Genomic DNA, 19,361 nt, shown 5'->3' with positions numbered 1-19,361 from the left:
CTTTCTCAGTCTGACTTAGCATAATACCCTCTAGGTCCATCCATGAAATGTGTACTTTAAAAAAAAAAAACTCCCCAAAGGCTTCTAATGCAAAGCTAGGTTTGCTTCCACTGGTGTAGATTTCAAAGAGCTGGTCATTTTCAATCAAAACGTTTTGCCATCTGCAAGGCATTTTGACAGGGAAAGAGATATAAGAAACCTGGTTGGATAAAAACAAAACCTCCTAAGAACAGAATTTCAAACACCTTCCAATAATAATCATCACGGGAACAAAACAGTTATCTTCAAATTTAAATTTATTAAGACATTCAGCTATGTCTGTCAGTCTACATCCAAATTTGCTACTAAAAATAAAATAAAGTCACATCCCACATTAGGAATATCGAGTCTGAAAAACACTTTTTGAGCCAAGCCTATTGTATAAATAAATGACTAGTTTCTTTTCATATCAAAATTCCCATAAAAAATTACAGTCCCCCCTCCCCAGTTCTACCTGTAGCCATGATGAATGTAAAAATTTAAATATGACACAAACTTGTCAAAGAAAAGGTGCAAAGTCTATTAACAGCTTTAAAAGTGGCATTTGCAGAGTGTGATCATACAGTTATGTACTCATTCCCCAAGTGCAAATATTGCCATAATTTAACACTGTTTTGATTCAGTTGCAAGAATTAAACATTACACAGGATTGAAAAGTACACTTCGGGCCTTTATCAGTGCCCTAAAACCCCTCCCACTTTGGTCTCCTACACTAACGTGGACCCCAAAGTATTCATTAGAGTTTTAGTTTACTTCACACAGCCAACACAGTATACAATATATTAACAAAAGTTCCATATACATCAAAATATTGAAGACTCCATCATAAAGTTCAAGAGTCTCAGATAACATGAATGCACCCGCAAGGCCCAGTGCCCACCCACCCCCTCCCCTAAAGCACATACGAAGTATGAGCGTGCTTCAATCTTGGAATACAATCAATGCTCTTACATCTTTGATTTCATTTCAGTGCTATACAAAACTCAATTATCACCTGACTGAGTTCCAATTAACTGAGGGAAAGGGGTGAAAAGGGCTGGTCACTACTCATACTTTGTAGTAAGAATGATTCTGTCCCATAGAAAGTTAAATGTCAGTTCTGCTTCTGCCTGCTTCTTCCCATGCTGTCTTCATGCTCTTTATCCTTTCTTTAGCCCCTTGCAAGCACTCAAATCTGATTTTATGTATCCCTTACAAATCAGGGGCAGTTTCTGAAGTTGTTGAGGTTGAGTTTTCTTGGCAGACCTCTACAAAATATCAGCATGGGCTATATAAATACATTTTGATTAGCATACATTGCAATTTTCTCCCAAAATGTCAAGGGGATGAGGGCAAGCAGTCTCCACTGAGAGTACTTCCTGGATCAGACCCTTGGAATGTCAAGTTTTCTGCCTCATCATCTCATACATTCATTCCTCAAATCTGAGCTCAAATTTCATAGTGAGTTAACTTCTCCAGAGTATCAAAGCATTATTTCTGCTTCTTTTCTTCTAGGCTGACCTCAACAGGACATGCTTCATCTTTCGCACTAGAAGGATATTCCTTAGGATCATAAGTCCCTTCCTGGCTATCTGAACTAGTGGCAATGAACTCATTATTGTCCCTGGAACCTTCTTGCATCCCAGTCCCTGGAGGATGCTCTTGATTTGCAGGTTCAGTTCCTTCCTGAAGCATGTTTTGCTCGACTCCAGCCTGAGGTTGCGGAACTAGCTCAGCTCCTAACCCTGGAAGCTGGGAGGAGTTTTTGAGGTGGCAGTGGCACAGAGGGCAGGTCTCCTGGACATATAGCCACTTCTTGAGGCAGCCTGCATGGAAGAAATGACTGCAAGGTGTGATCACAGCAGATTTCATGTCCTAGAAGGGAGGGAAAGATACCTCAATAAATGCCCTTATCTAAATCTTTGCTGCTAATCCCAAAAGTTCTAGTTCCAACATTTCTTTCCCACAATTCCCCATAGAAAAGGTGTAACACAGATTTTAGAATAAAACTCATTTTAGATTACAGCGATAATCTTCCTGCCTTCAGAGACACTTTTACACCAACAGTGCAAGAACCACTGGCTAAGCAGTTTAAAAAAAAGAAGTAAAAATAAAAAATGAGAAAGAAACGAACTTCTTAACTGGCTTTTGCCTTCATATGGAACATGAGCATCACATAACTACTGCAGTGTGATCGCTGGGTCTCCCCCCGCATGGCACGAGTGTAATTAGAACCTGAGAAAATCTGATGAAGACAGGACTTCCCACAGTTATGCTTCAACACAGCTAAATAGATTATTCCATGATGAAATTACTGGCAAGGAGACAAAATCAGCCACATAACACCAGGGTATTGGCAAGGAAGTGGCAATTTCATTAGGGACAATGTATGTAATGCAGTCTTCAAAATAGGGTCTGTATAAGCCACAGCTTCTCAATTTGCATCACAATCACCCGGAGTACTTGCTAACCAGGCATATTCTTGGGCCCACCAAGACATACAGAATTGGAATAGCTAAGGACAGCATTCACAAATCTACAGTTACAGCAAGCCACACATGTAAGTTTTAGGCACACTCAAGTTTGATAATCATCGGATTAAGAAGTGGTTTACTTTGCATTAATGTTCCTTGCAGAATATATATTCGGGGAGGGAATGCTGAGGACATGATTTAATTGTTAAGAATATACATGTAGTGACTCAACCATTAATTTTGTTTAAAGTCCCAAAACAAGGAGTTGTAGTTGTCACAGAAATTCCTTGCCAAGAACTGGTAACATCTGGGAGTCAACTTTTAAGCAGAAAGCCATTCAAGGAAAAGCAGCCAGCTGGGAAGTTAAGCAATTTGACTTTCATTTTCTGTGTGATATCAGCAGGTAGTTCTAGCACCTCAAAAAAAGTGATGTGGCAACAGGAAATACAAAAAGGAGACTCTTAAATCCCGGGGTTGGAGTATTTAGACATTGGCTGCTGAAGCCGATGTGCCCTGTCTTTGACGTGCTCCGTCCCACATACAACGACGCTACCAAGCACAAAGGAAGCAGAACTAAGACAACGGCCACTTCACTTGGGGGGAACCTACAATAGTCCTTAGTCCCCCAAATACAAAAACTCGGAAGACATTATTTTGCGAGTACCCAAAGGTATGTTCTAATAAGAATAAAAAAGTGGTAGCTGCATCTTATTCTCAGACTAAATTCTTGAGCGAGGTAGTCTTAAACACACACCAATACATACACACTCCCATCTCAACTGTAAAGCAGCCTTGGCTAAAGACCACTCCCTCATACTCACTGACGCTATCTTGTTTTATTCCACCAGCCTACACTCTTTAAGAGTAATTTTAAAGAATTTCTGTTGTTGCCCTTATTCTATCCATACTTCCAATAGCACAATTTAGCTATAAAAAGCTGCTCCTCAACCACCCCCCCTGCCCAAGTTAGTGGTGACGATAAACTGTAGGCCTATTTTTGGCGGTGATATTTCCAAACTCATTTCAATACTACCTTTCAATTTTAAAATAGAAGGCAACATCAGCTCTTCATAACACACATGCCAAAGATGCCAGAAAGGCAAACTACAATGGCATATGGATTAACTGACTCTATCATACCCTTTAGTTCCCACTTCCAGACACAAAGGCTTGTATCCATCTCAGGTAGCCATCAACCTACAGGTAAAGATATACTCTGTCTACCTATGTTAAGTAAATGAATACTTCTTCCCCATCCTGGAAATACCAGAAGGAAAGGTGTCAGAATCTTGGCACACCACTTTTCAGAAGTTGCTGACTCCTGAACGATCGTATATATTTGATAGGATGTGTGTGTGTGTGTGTGTGTGTGTGTGTGTGTGGTGTGTGTGTGTGTATATTTGGGAGTAAATATAAAATACACCTGACCTGTTTTTCCTTTATTTATTGGTGAGCAATGTTGAAAATAACAATAAATTAGAACTTGAGGGACTAAATTAAAAACTTAACTCAGAAATAAAATGGAAATATTCTATCAGGTCTTTAATAATTTCTGAGACTTATTTTTTTTTTAACCAAGGAAGTAATTCTGCCTCCAAATTTAACTTAAATTTGGTTACTGTGGTTAAAGTCCCAAGCGAGACACCAACCCACCCAAATGGATTCCTACTGTGTGAGTTACCTGATAACAGATGGCACATATATCATTGTGCTTCTCCAGCTGCTCTTTTGTAGCAATGGGTAATGATTTAATCTTATTCACAGCGTCCCTTCGGAGAAGGAAGCTCTTCCACCCCAGCTGTGCCCGAAGCCACACATTATAATAGGAATGGATAAAGATGATCATTGAGCCCATTACGGTCCATTCTCCAAAGATGGTCTCTGAGACACCATAGGCCACCACACAGAGAGCCACAAGAAACTCCAGAAGGCGGTAAGTGCCATTCACATAGTAGATGACATCATCCATGTTTTCCACTGGCTCTTTTCGGAATTCCTCAACCATAAATAAGACATAAATAAAAAGTGTTCCCAAAACCTGTAAAATACATGTATTTTAAAACAGAGTATGACCACTAAGAAAGGCTTTTCATAGACTTTAAGCAATAACATTCCTAACAGTTTTAGGATGCCATATTTAATATCAGAGGAAACCATGGTATAATTAAAATGTGGGTAATCTCAGTAATCCAGGCATTTGATACCAAAAAGCCGTATCCTGAGATGTAACTTTCTTAAAATAATTCTGACTAGTTATCACTTTTCTGACTCACCCTTTCCTTTCATTCCCCAGAGATCACCAAAACCCATTAAAATTCTCTTTAAATTTTCCTAATCCTGTTGTCAACTTTCAAAGAACCTTTATCTCTAAAGTAACAATGAATAAATCTTTGTTGCCAGTGTTATGTTTTCTTTTACTTCTTACTGATCAGGCAGCAAAGATCCACTTTCAAGTTAGAATAAGCTTATTATTTCCAGGGCAATATTATCTGTTGCATGTATCTATGTGTATATTACACATGTCACATATTCACATAAATCATGAAACTAAGGATATTTTTGAGTGGGTATTTACTAAAAAAATGTGCTCCAGACAAGCTATAAAATCTTTTACTATTTTATAGTTACTTATCAATTTAAGCTTTACATGATAGCTCCGTATCATTTTAAACATTTGCAAAGTTTAATTACCTTGATAAAAAAAAACACAGTGACACAGATAGGTGTGATATTTTAATAATCTACTATCTAACTTCTATGTTCATATCAGTGTAATGTTATTCTGATAAGTAAGGTAGGAAGTAATCACCTAAACAGGTCACTTATAATCATTCATCTTGAAAAAGTTTAATTCCTTTTCTGGAAGGAAAAATAAGAAAATTCAATTATTATATAAAGTTAATTATTCCTAGGCTTACCTGAAGAGAGGTGAGAATGCTGCTAGAAATAATGATAAGCAGCCAAAAATCCATGTGGAAAAACTGGCAAATCATGTAAGCCATGTAAGCAGGGAACACTAGCAAAAATAAACAAAGGCTCACGGCACGGAAGTGTTTCCATAAACTCCTAGAGAAACAAAAACAGTCCTTTAAAGAACCTGTCACCCAGGACCACAACAATCATGTTAGCAACTGACAGGTCTTGGGCCATGCTGACATTTCCCAAATGCTTTACTAAGCATCCTTCTCCTTGCCAGTCACTATATACTAGGTTTTAGGACAAGGGTCATAGGCCTGGTATTTCAAAGCCACCTGAGTCACCTTTTCTCTCTACTCAGTCAAAATTCCCAAGCATCAGTTCCATTTTCATTCCTACAAATTTCAAAGTGATTTCAGGCTTTTGGAGCATTAACCCTTCACAATAATGTATGATCTCAAGTCATGAGACATCTTCCTCCCACCTGTTGCACTGTGATGGAAATCTCTGCTACTGTAAGCACAGTATTACTAAGAGGAATGGTTCTCCAACAGCTCTATTAATCCTCACATCTGTCAGGGCTGGGGGTGGGAAAACTATGAACCACTGTGTTTTAGGACCTACTAGTTGGTCTTCCTCCCCTAGTTCCAATCTATCCTGGATACTGCCTGCCTGATTAATCTTCCTAAAGCTCGACTAGCATTAATATCGTCAATGCCTTCTCTAAACTTCCTAGCCTCACATCTGAACCCTCAACTCCCATTTTTTTGGTCCAAACTTGTCAATCCCTATTCCTCACTATAAACAAAGATGGTTAATTAACTGTACTCCCAGAAAAACACAAGCACTCTTACATCCCACTAGAAATGCCTCTGTCCCACTCTCTCTTGTTCTAAACCCCTTAAAGCTAGCTCAAGCTGAACAAATCAGGTAACATGAATCCCTTCTCCAGGAATCACTGATCCTCTCAGAATTTTTAACACTGGTACCAGCAATCATACACTAAAACTGTAGTCTTATTTCAATGATATAGATATTTATATGTTGTATGCCTAAATATTTTTATTTATACTTTATTATCTAAATAGTTATTATCTAAATAATACATATGTACATACACATAAAAATGTCTTATCACCCAAATTTACACTCCTTTAAAAAAAGAACAATAACTCCTTCCTCACATAGTTCAGCTTTTAAGCTCAACTTGTTTGAAGGGGCAAATAAAAGTTGAAAATTTATTTCTGCTTGATATTTTTCAAATTATTTTCCATCTACTGCCATCTATTACTACTTTTTTTTTTTTTTTTTAAACCTACCTATCTATCCACCCAAATGCAAAGCCCTATGATATAAGCAGGACAAAAGTGATCATGGTTATATCAAGGGGAGTACTATATATGTAAGTAAAATATAACTTCATATACATAGCTTAATGTATATATATACTTTATATACAGCTTAGTGTGTGTCTTAATATATTATACATATACTTTTTACATACAATAAGACTTTATGCTTTTAAGACACCCAACAAATCAAGAGACTTCTCAGACTTAGATTTCAGTTTCTGATTCCACCTGAACCCCACTTGTCAACGGTGGAATACAAATACAGAAGAAGCCCCCGTTATGGCAAAAGAAGGAGGAACATAATTTTTTCTTTTGTGTACCTCTTCACACATCAAAATATTCTAATAAATCATTCCTTAAATACAGTGCAATTTAAGACAGATTGTATACCAAGTTTTAAAAGATACACAAACAAAACCCTTCCCTAACAAGTGCCTTAAGCAGAAATTTGAAAAAGCTTTCCATACAACAGAAAAAAGGAGAATTCCACCCCCTTTAAGTTTACTTATAGTTACTTTATGAAGACAGAGGGCTGCCACAAAGTATTTTAAAAAAAGGTAATAGATATTTCCATTTCCTGGGTAAATAAAAGCCAAAGGTAGGGTAATTTTTTAACACAGTGATCACAAATCTAGAAAGAAATCACTGTGAACCCAAAACAGATTTCCTCTCTCTCAAAACACAAAACTCAATTACAATCTATGTAAACTGAGTAACAAAGACTTAAAATTATTACTGACTTCCTATAAAACATGAACATTTATTCATTTAATCATTGAGAAAATGTAGATTTCAACCAAATTGTTAAAGAGTTCATGGCTGCAAAAAAATTAATGTTTTAATTAAATATCATTATATATGATCTCAAATCTATGCAGTCTGAAGGAGATTTTTTTAAAAAGTGGCATAAGGAAAAGAACCACACACAAAGTTAAATGCTAGACTGTATGGGACTTTCTATAATTAGTAATTCAGAGAAGAATTATTATTATGGTAAAAATTAAAGCTAGGTACTTTGGAACTCTTTTACACCTTTTCTTGCAAACATTTTCTACCTTCCAAAGTTATGGGACAAACATAAACTTGCCGGTAGTTCTGCTCTGAGATCCAAAACATAAAAAGTTCTATTTTATTTTATTAAAGAAAGGCAGGCAGGCAGGAGTTACTGTAACAGTAGTTATACTTTATTAGATGTTAAATTATAAATCATTTTCTTTAACAGGCTAATTTGCCTTAAAGCTTTAAACATATTTTTCAAAAATTAAGCTATGATCCATTTATATAAAATAGGAATATATTTACATATAGACACAATGTGTATTTTTAATTACACAGAGAAGCATGAACACCATTATCCCAAGAGTTATAATTTATGTCTAATTTTGGCATAAGTGTGAATATACACAAATACACACACACACAGGTGTGTATATTATATACACAGATATATTTATATCCTTATTTAAGCAGTTAAAATTCTATTAAAATCTAATATTAAAATCTAATTTAAAATTAAATATAAAATGAATAGCAGAAAACATTGAAATCAGCTGGGCGCCTGGGTGGCTCAGTGGTTGAGGCCTCTGCCTTCGGCTCGGGTCATGATCTCAGGGTCCTGGGATCGAGTCCCGCATCGGGCTCTCTGCTCAGCAGGGAGCCTGCCTCCTCCTGTCTCTCTCTGCCTGCCTCTCTGCCTATTTGTGATCTGTCTGTCAAATAAATTAAAAAAAAAAAAAAAAAAAAAGAAATCTTATCCCATTAATAAGCACTATAAAATAAAAAAAGTTTTACATTCACCCAATCCATTTTTTTAAAAACGTTTGTCATTTGAAAATCTACTATGTAATTTGAGTAAGTAGACCATTATCCTAAAATTCCTTGTTAAAAACTGAATAAAATTTACAGATAAAGGCAACAATTATCTCTATGGCTAAAACTGAGACACCTTTTTAGGTTAAACACTGGAAATTACATCTAGTCCAAGCTATTCCAAAGACATTGAAGCATTTTTCCCTCTAATAATTATTTCTTAAATGATAGAAGCAGTGTTATTATGAACTATCAATATTATCTCTTAATTATTTCTCTAATTTGAGAATTAAGATACTTTTCATTTCCTTTCTCAATCCCTAGTACTCTGAATTAGTCATAATCCTTGATTCAGGATGCATTGTCATCATTGGTCTGTGGGTGTCCCTCTTTCTACTGAGCTAATCTAATTAGCTATCTTAAATATTGTAACAAGCTTTCACGAACCCGTCTCTCCATACAAAAGTGAGGGCCTGGACAATTAACCATATAGCAGGCCTGCCTATTCCACATCCTGCCTCCCTGTACCCATTGAAAGCATTAACTTGAATCTGTGTTCTTTACTCTCTCGCTTGCTTTCCTTTTTATAGTCTTGTTTATTAATTTGTACGTATTCCTAAAGGGTATATTTTAAATTTTTAACATAAAAATTAACATTCTACACTGTCAACTTTTGGGATTTATTTTTTAACTTTATAATGCTATGACTTATGCATATTGTTTTCTGTGTCACTGTATTTCTAACATTCCACAGTGACTATTATCACATTTACTCACCCACTTTCCTGTCTGATTGTCATTTGGCTTGTTCCTGGATTTTTGCTACTGTGAATTGTGCTCTGAACATTCTTCTGTATGTCCTTACTGAACATGTGCAAGAATGTCTTGAGTATGTATGTAGGAGGAGAGAATGGCCACACTATTTACAAAGTGATTATGCCACTTGATACTCCCACCAGAAACCAGGGATACTGTGCCATCTAGACTTTCTTCCACTCTAGTTAATCAGCTGACTTTTCTTTCTCTCTCCCTTCTTCCTTCCTTCCTTTATTCCTTGCCAATCCCATAGGTTTAAAACAGCACCTCAGCGTGGTCTTGATTTACATGACACTGAACCTTTCTTCATTTTCAGGTGTCTCCTCTTTCACTAAAAACCTAAAGATAAAAATGTATTTCATCCATTTCTCTTGCTCATTTGAGCTGTTTGTATATTGATACCAATTCTTGGGCAAGTGCAAATACTATGAATATCTTCTCCCAGTTTGTGAAGTTAACTTTAGGTCTAAAAAGTTATTAATTGTAATCGTTAGATTTATAACTCTTCCCTTTCATAACCATGGCCCTTCTTAATACTTAGTCTCACTCTTCCACAGCAGTCAGTTTAAGAAACTGTTTCCTACTTGAAAGTCTGTAATATATTAGCCTATGTGAGATTTATTTTTTTGTTTTTGACATTTTAGGTTTCTAACATTCCAGGGCTGATTCTTTGTTTAATGGTGTGAGATAGGAACCTATTCCATCCGTTTCCAAATAGAAACCATTTTTTTCCAGCAACATTATGGAAGAGTACCACCTGTCCTACTCATTGGACATGCCTCCCCTGTCATATATCAAAGTCCAACATATATGGGTCTGTTTGGGGGCTCTCTGCTCCAATGCTCAAGCCGTCTATACTCCAGCTAATCCTAAAAATTTGCATAGTACCTCCTACTACGAGTGAAATAAAACTTCATCTTTCTCAAGTCGTCTGATTTCAAAACAGGGATTATACTAGCCTCAAAGAATGAGTTAAGAGTATTCTTCTTATTGTCTGGAAGGGTGTATTTCAAATAGGGATAATCTGTTCCTTCAAAGTTTGGAACTTGCTTATAATACCATCTGGGTTGAGATGTTTGCCATTTACTTCCACTTCTTTAACAGCTCAGAACTATCCAAGTTTTTAAATTCTTTAGTCAGTTCTAGTAAGTTACATTTTTCTCATACTCTTCCATTTCACTTGTTTTAAAAAAGTACCGGCATATAGCTGTTGATAGTACTCTCTTATTTACCGCGGGCAATGGTAGAGAGAAGAACCTAACCCTAACAATTCAACCCTTTTTCATGCTTTCATAGCCAAGAGCCACTCTGGCTTAGGCTAATGTTGCAGCCCACACCAACACCACTGACATGAATGCAAAATAACTACCGCCCACCCACACAGGGCTTCTCCCTTTCTAAACTTCCTCTCCATTTGACCTTGAAGGAAAAAGCCAGTAATGCAGCTACTTCAACATCCTGGTGGAAATCAGAACTCGATTTACTTACTGGTTCTTATGGTAGTGGAACTATGTATGTATTTCTCTTTTCTAATATTTTCTATAGTATTATATTAGTCTTATCAGTATATGCTAAATTAATTTGTATAAGTAATACTACTAAATGATACTGCCAGAAATGACAAAATAGTGTTGTACTTAGGTCAAAACAACCCATTTAAATGGCTACTTAACCGAGCTCACAGCTGAGTTCAACAATGAAATGCTTCTATTGAGATACCGTAAACCTCAAAACCAAACTTCAAATAACTATAATTAAAATGGTTATCTGAAACAAATCAAGAGCTCTGAGCTTACTGAAATTAAACGGATTCTTGCAGCCACCATTTGAGAAAAATTTCAGAATGTTCAGCAATGTGGGATATGGGGATAAAAAGACAAATCTGATGAACTGTAATTAAAATGTTAATTTGAAATGTTTTGAAAAATCTGCTGTCAAAAATTTACCTCCCAAAAGATCGCCTGTTCCCTTACTCATAAAACATTACTGAAGAAGCAATAAATTCAGGTATTTCAAAACTCAGCAGAATGGAATACCAACAAATGCTGGAAAGAAACAGCGGTGCTGAATTTTTAGTAATTTGTTACAGAATGCCCCTGTAGAAGCTACAGTAAGCCTAATTCTATCTTAGAGAGCTAAATAATGACTTTTTTTTTTTTTTTAAAGATTTATTTACTTGACACAGAGAGAAAGACATCACAAGTAGGCAGAGAGGCAGGCAGAGAGAGAAGGGGAAGCAGGCTCCCCGCCAAGCAGAGAGCCCAATGCAGTACTAGATCCCAGTACCTTGAGATCATGACATGAGCCGAAGGCAGAGGCTTAACCCACTGAGCCACCAAGGCGCACCTAAATAATGACTTTTATTCCTTAAGAGAACTTCTGTAATATGGCATGAACATGAATGCAGCTATTAATTTCGCCTGGTCCCATAAGGTGTCAAGAATCCCCATTTAAAACCTCAGTAAGTTAAAACTGTCTAAAGGCCATCCGATGAGGCCGTTATTCCATAAATGCCTATCTTTATGACTGCCCAAGAGCCTTTATTTCTCTCTCCTTCAAATGATTTTCTCTGTTCTCTCAATGCTTTCTCTGCTTTAGCATTACACAGAAAATCTATTATTTACTATATTTCCTGGACTAAATTTGATCCTCTCCATTCTTCATTTTAAAACTGAACAAATATAAAAAGCATTAAATTTCTCTGAAGAAAAAATTGACTTGTAATTGGCCTTTGATGTGATTTCTAACTGTAAGACTCTTGAGAGAAAAAAACAGAAAAGTCAAAACGCATAGAGAAAATAAAAAGGTAAACTTGTCACCTTAAGCTAATACCAATTATTCATTCATTTTCTGTCTCTAAACATTATCTAAATCTTCAGACAACAAACTCATATAAAGAATAATATAAAAATTTCTTTTAGGAAGTTTCTTACTTGTCTCTAGATGCTCCCAGCGCCAAAACAATAGGATCTGCAATCTCTAACATAGACTGCAGAATAGAAGCTACGACAATGAAAAGGATAATACTGAGCAGGAACGCTCGGTGAACAACCTGTAGTTCTATCAGACCAGTCTGCACTGCCAGGATTAACAGCGTAACTCCTTCTGTCATGCCCCTAGAAAAAGCATATGTTTTCAGAAAAGCAATCAGTCAGAACCTCATTTCATTCCAAGAAAAAATAATTCAAAGACTTACATTGTTGTTACATATTTGTGATGTGGTCTGACTTAGACAACAAACCTCATCAGAATATTAACTTTTATAGAATACCGATATAATAGTAATACATAGTCATAATACACCATTTTATGCATGCAAAACGTTAACAGCTATTATTTGAGCATACAATGAGGAGATAAAAAGCAATTTTTTTTTTTTAAAGATTTTATTTATTTATTTGACAGAGATCAGAGGTAGGCAGGGAGACAGGCAGAGAGAGAGGAAGGGAAGGAGGCTCCCTGCTGAGCAGAGAGCCCAGATGTGGGGCTCGATCCCAGGACCCTGAGATCATGACCTGAGCTGAAGGCAGAGGCTTTAACCCACTGAGCCACCCAGGCACCCCTAAAAAGCAACTTCTAAGATAAATAAAAGTGTTCTAACCAGGCTTTGATAATGAGCCAGATACTCTCCCATTTGTAGATATTCACTGAATTATACATATTTGTATAAGCTATATCTTGATTATAAAAAATAAAATCATAGGTGAACGTCTTCATAGTCTTGGAGTAGAAAGGTCTCTTCAAGCAGACTATAAACTTTTTTGAAATTCAGTTTCCATATGGAAAATATGTACAAAATCCTGAGATCTTTTTTTATCTTAATGACTTGATTTACAAAGAACTCTCACAAATAAACAAACTAAGGCTAAGTCCAGTTTTTCAAAACCACAAATGAGCAAATATATCAAAGTTTGGTGACCCAACCACCAACAAGGAATTGTGAGAAAAAAATGGGGAGGCTAATATTGAGATAAAACCTTTTTGGAGAAAACCTCGCTAATAAATTTAAAAATGTATATACCCTTCAATTCAATAATCTTACTGGTAATAATTTACCCTATGGGTGTACTACAAAAAATTTAAATGTAAGAGAAAATATAGTGAATAACAGAACATGTTATGTGGTATCACAAGAATACAATTGGCAAAATCCAAACTCTGAAAAACTAAACAGGACAATCTGGTGTCTTCAACAAATAAAATGAAACGGAAAAAGTACACACACAACAGGGACCTAAATATTAAAAGAGGCTTAAAAAATATTAACCAACTGCAACATGGCCCTTATTTAGATCTGAAGTTGACCAAACAAAATGTTAAAAAAAAAAAAAGGGGGAAATATGAACACAACTGGGAATCTGATGTCGAGGAATTCTTCTCTTACTGGGAATGAATGTGCTATTATAGTTATGCTTTTTCAAATGAGATTGAAATATTTATGGCTAAAATGATACTATATCTGGGATCTGCACCAAGGGCAGCTGGGGATTATGGAGGGGACAAAGTAAGTGCAGTAGATAGGGGCATGCATGACAGAAAACTGGCTGTTATTACTGGAGATGGGTCACAGGTATATGGAGGTTCACTTTACTATTCTCTCAACTTTGTTAATTTGAAAGTTTCCTAATTAAGGGTTAAAAAAAAGAAATACATTTGTATTTTGAAATACTATGACTTTATCAGAAAGAATGAGGATGTCTTTGTGTTGATATAAAAAAAATCCAAAACATATTTAAGTGAAAAACTAAGAGGCCAAACTGTGTATAGTATGTGGAAATGAAACAAAAACAACAAGAGTAGCAAAAATATATATGCATACTTTTCCCCATAAGAAATTTAAAAATAACCATTATAAGCTGTTACCTTTAGGGAGAGGAAATGGCAAGCAGGGGGAAAAAGAGTTGTCACTTCCCATTTCATATTTTCTGAATGGTGTGAATTTTATGAGCTTATACATGAATTATTTTTCTTTCCTGCCCTTCTCCCTCTTTTGCCATTATAAAGGTGTTAGCTGGGACTAGCAGGAAGATTATAAAGCTTAGGTTTTTTTTCTCTTCTGTCATAAAAAAAATAATGTACACCAAAAAAAAATGTTTCCTCCAATTTACAAGGTACTCACCATCTACTAATTCTTTTTCCTTTTTTTTAAAGATTTTATTTATTTATTTGAGAGAGAGATCACAAGTAGGCAGAGAGGCAGGCAGAGAGAGAGAGAGGAGGAAGCAGGCTCCCTGACAAGCAGAGAGCCCGATGCGGGGCTCAATCCCAGGACCCTGAGATCATGACTGAGCCAAAGGCAGAGGCTTAACCTACTGAGCCACCCAGGTACCCCCATCTACTAATTCTTAAACATTCCATAAAGACTTAAAATTTTAAGAGTTTATATAAATTTATATAAATGAAACCATTAAAAATTCCTATATTAACAGAAATTGTGATAAGTTCTAGAAATAGGGTTTCCCAATATCTGATCTTAGTGATTTAATAACTAGATTAACCATTCTACATTCTCATTAATGTATCCCTTGAAACTTCAATCAGTATCAAAATTATGTCCACACACAAAAAATTTTTTCAAGTATCAAATATAGAAATTTGATTTTAACAGGGCTATACTTAAACTTCAATGGGAAAAAGCAGGCGATCAAAAAATCTTTCAAGGTACCTGGGTGGCTCAGTCAGTTAAGTCAGTTGATTTCAGCTCATGACTCATGATCTCAGGTTGTGAGATTGAGCCTCTCATGTCAGGCTCTGCACTGAGTGTGGAGCCTGCTTAGGATTCTCTCTCTCCCTCTGCCCCTTACTCCCCAACCGCCCCCCCAAAAATCTCTTAAATCTAGGAACGTGTCCAAGATATACTGTTATGTACATACAGTAAAAATCCATCTTTTACAAATGGAAATTCAGTTAATATTTCAAAGTATTTTAAATCCAAACAGTTGCAACCATTCAAGAAAAAAAAAATTTTTCAAAATTCTATTTCCTCTGAAATTCATCACTATTTCTTCAAGTTCTATATAATATTTAATGTCTAGAGATATCCATAGTCAAGAACTTACCGATTCATGGCAGGATCATTCATGAAAGCTCGATAACCCTGCAAGTAAAACTTGCAGAGCGTCAGGACGCCCAAGGCAACGAAGGAAACCGTGAAGACCAAACCCAAGAGCGAATAAGGAGTGCTGCAGCATTCAGCAATGCTAGAAAAAGGGGGGTGGGGAAATACTGACAGATAAAAATTTTCCATTTGAAATAAAATCATCTTAAGCCTTCAAAACCACCAACCTTGATCTGATCCTCTTCAATTAAAACACCCCACACCAAAATTTGAGGTAAAAATCACCTAACCATTCCATTAATAATTTAAATTCATTCTTCTATTATCCTAACCTACTTTTTTTTTAAATATCTCTGGCAAATATTCCGTACATAGCACCATAGCTGAAACAAAGTCTTATCTATTTTTATTTATCATCTCTTTCAAAAGCAGTAATGGCTTAAATTTTCTTCAAACCCTAAGAAACATATAATTACCATGCTGATAATATTCAAAAAAGACTCGTATAATGCCCATAGCTCCTTCTGAAAAATGCTGGCTATTCAAATTATTCAGACTGTGAACAATTTGTGCTAATATAATAGTCAAAACTCCTTATTTGACCAAATTGCTATCAGGGAAGGCCCATACTGACTTTGCAGCTCCTAACTCCTCTCAGTGTAACAGTATTTTCCATATTATTGATACTTTAAATTTTAATTTAATTTAGGTTTACATAATTGCATTCTTTTTTGCGTTATTTCAAAAGCATATCCAAGAATATAGCCTAAGACCATTTAAAAATAATTTTAATATCAATTTTTAACATAAAAGTTTGCTATGAATACCACTTACAAGAAGAATTGGAAGACCTTACACTACCTAAAGCTTGTAAATACTTTCAGACTTTATGGCAATACATTCAATACTTTCACTGAACATTTTAGATACTAACTTATTAAGTATTTTACAAACATATGTAGTATTATGTACTAATAATTTGGATTTAGCATTTATACAGCATTTAACAAATGTTTAAATAAGTTTCAGAATTTCAGTTAAGAACTTCATTCAGGCAATGAGGAATTCATTCAGGCAAATCAATACCTATCTTTTACTATGTAGCTCTGTGCTTCTGCTACATAATTATTTCCTACACAATTAATTGCCTTATAAGTAAGTTCTTAAATGAAAACATCTACTTTTCCAAAGACCAATGTACATTACGATGAGAAAAAAATGTCTTATTTTCTTTTAGGAGTCAAAATATCTATAAATTATGGTGGTTGATAGCTAAAAGAATGACTGTATGGCATTCTTACAAATCTAATTTCCCAAGATGTGACCTCTTCTCAGAGAAATCCCTATACAGGATGTTTAAACAAATTGTCTAGTAACTAAAAAGTGATAATCATAAATAAAAATATACTAAAAATTTTACTTCATTCTCACTGGAAGTCTGAAAATTTTACTGATGTTCCATACTATTTCTCTATTCTTGTCTCCGTATTTGGAGAAATCTTTTACAACCAAACCGTATGATTTAATTACATTTTCAGGAGGATATTTTTCAAAAGAGAACATACTTAAGAAAGCAAAAGGTTTCAATATAATTTGGGGGAAGTAAAAGAATTGGGAAAACTTGATAAAACTTTTCTTCTTCTCTCTCTTTAGTGAGATGTTTTATTGATTTTAGTTTCTATTTTCTGGCTACAAAAACAAGCCCTTTGTTTACATGTGCTTTTTAGTCAGTTTGTTTAGTCAGGGTGTGCTGATAAACTTGCGATCTTCCTTTGGTAAATAAGTTGTTCTTTGGCAAGGCAACACACCAATGTAACCTGGAAGGAGCATCAGGGACAATGAACGACGCTTACAGGAATGGAAATTAACAGAAGAACCATAAGGGAACTTCTCTGTTAAAAACCAAATTTAAACTTCCTATTTTGAGAAGGGGTAATCTAGCCTATGTATAAAAAGGAATAGAGAGAAAAATCATTTTGAAAAGACACCTAAACCTCATCTAAAAATCTCAGTATTACTTTCAAACTTTGTAAATAAGTCCAAATTCATTCATAGGCTTACTGATTTGTGAAGCCTATTACACACTATGCTACACTTGATCTGACTGTGCTTTTTAATGGCTAATAATCTGGTTTAAAACATGACCAATCCCAATTCCACACTGGGTTATTATCCTAACCAAAGGATTCTATTTCTCTCTTTAAACTGAATTACTTTTTGGATCATTTAAAAATTCCTCACAAAACTTCCATATTATTTACATTAAAAAACAACAGCAGTGAAACTTCATGAATAATGAACTGGGTATTAAAATGTATTGGGTATCAATTTATTGCATGCTTACATAAGCTACTTATCAACTAAAAGTATTATTTTTAGAAAGTACAAAATCTGCCTCAGTGCCAATAAGTTTATTCTGCTTATTTACTGAAATAGGTACTGCCCTACGACATTTTTATTGATATTTAACACTGTGTAACATTCTTCCTACGCCCCTTACTGCATAGTGCTCCACCATGTGGTTGGCTGAGAAACAATAGCTCTATTAACTAAAACTCAACACGTTTGTCTGCTTTTGTACTTTTGTACTCTCCTGAAGGACAGAGTTTCATTCTTGCCTGTATGTGCCAGGGAATGAAGATAGACAGCCATGTGTTGGAGTCTGAGGGCTTGAGATTCAAACTCAAAGAGTGGAAAAATGACAAATGTGGATATAGTTCCCAACTAAGATACTTCAGTAAAAAAAAGGACTCCAATGACTTAAGGCTATGTTTTTTTTTTTAAACTAAATCTTAAAAACCAAGTCTTGGAATTCCTTTGGGGCAAACAGCAAAGCATTATGATATACTTACTTCTCCAATTATTTGACTATATTGAATGACGCAAAACATTAAAAACAACAGAGCATTAGCTGCAAGATTAAGTCATAGGGTATGAACTCAGATGGGTTCTGACACCTGGGGCAAAGTACTCTCTGTACAGTCTCTTCAGCTATGAAAATGGTAAATGATAACAAAGGCACTTATCTCTCAGGGTTGTGGTCAAGATTATGTGTGAAGAAAAGTGTTTAGGAGTGTGGCTGGCACATATTAAGCACTCCATAATTGACAATTATTTTTAGCAACATATGCTTTATTTACCCATCCAATAATTTAACTTGAAATTAGAAAAATATTTTTAAAATTTGCTATATACCTTTCCACAAATCATTTGCTAAAGCCATCTATACCATTATTACCTTAGCACCTGCATGCACTGCCAGACCTAGGCATCCACCAAGTGAAAATCCTATCTTAATTAAATAGAGTACACTCTAATGTAACTAGAAATTTGCAAAACTAGCTATTCCTAGATCAAAGTCTTCTCTTCCTAAGGTTATGTACAGTATCACACGTTCCCATTAATTACCTTGTCAGGAAAAGGAAAAGAAGCCTCTCCCGTGATGCAGGTTGATCTCGAGTACTGAAATAGGAGTAAATCTGAAGAGCAAATAAGACGAGCCAGAAAACCATGAAAAGTACAGGAACTACAAGCTGATTCCACAGGGACATTCCCAATGCTAGAAGGCCATATACCTCTACTACCTGAATAAGAAAATGAGATAAGAAAATATCTTCTATCACTTCAATAAACATTTTTAAACACAAAAGAGTTTAAATACTTAAAGAGAAGTTAAATTGCTTTTCTTTCACTGTGAGATTGTTGCAATTAAATTCCTTTAAAGTTAGCTCTGTACAGTTAGTAGATTCTCTAAAATTCACTGATTTTGCATCCTTATTAACACTTGCACACACGCATCAAATGACAACCATAAGCTGCCCTTACAGTTCAGAGTAAAGTTACTTTCAGAGTAAAACTACATCAAGGATAGGCTGAGTAGACTTTGTAAACTTACTCATCTCTAAATCAAAATGATCC

General features: G+C 35.4%; 1 protein-coding gene across 4 annotated transcripts in view; it reads right to left on the bottom strand.

Annotated features, from left to right (window-relative positions):
- Positions 1–278: 278 nt before the first annotated feature.
- The window catches only part of LOC111140798 (ring finger protein 145), a 56,312-nt gene continuing 37,229 nt past the window's right edge, over positions 279–19,361 (bottom strand). For all 4 annotated transcript variants that reach the window (XM_022492976.1, XM_022492973.1, XM_022492975.1 and 1 more), the window contains 6 exons: positions 18,852–19,027; positions 15,445–15,585; positions 12,319–12,501; positions 5,411–5,558; positions 4,174–4,530; positions 279–1,893 (listed from right to left, as the gene is read on the bottom strand). In XM_022492976.1, the coding sequence (XP_022348684.1) occupies positions 1,510–1,893; positions 4,174–4,530; positions 5,411–5,558; positions 12,319–12,501; positions 15,445–15,585; positions 18,852–19,027 (1,389 nt within the window). In that variant the 3' untranslated portion in view covers positions 279–1,509. The remainder of the gene's footprint in view (positions 1,894–4,173; positions 4,531–5,410; positions 5,559–12,318; positions 12,502–15,444; positions 15,586–18,851; positions 19,028–19,361) is intronic.

This window comes from Enhydra lutris, unplaced genomic scaffold, assembly GCF_002288905.1.
Source record: "Enhydra lutris kenyoni isolate GAN:26980312 unplaced genomic scaffold, ASM228890v2 scaffoldscaffold5, whole genome shotgun sequence".
Classification (NCBI taxonomy): Eukaryota; Metazoa; Chordata; class Mammalia; order Carnivora; family Mustelidae; genus Enhydra; species Enhydra lutris.
This window is presented reverse-complemented; position numbering and strand designations above follow the sequence as displayed.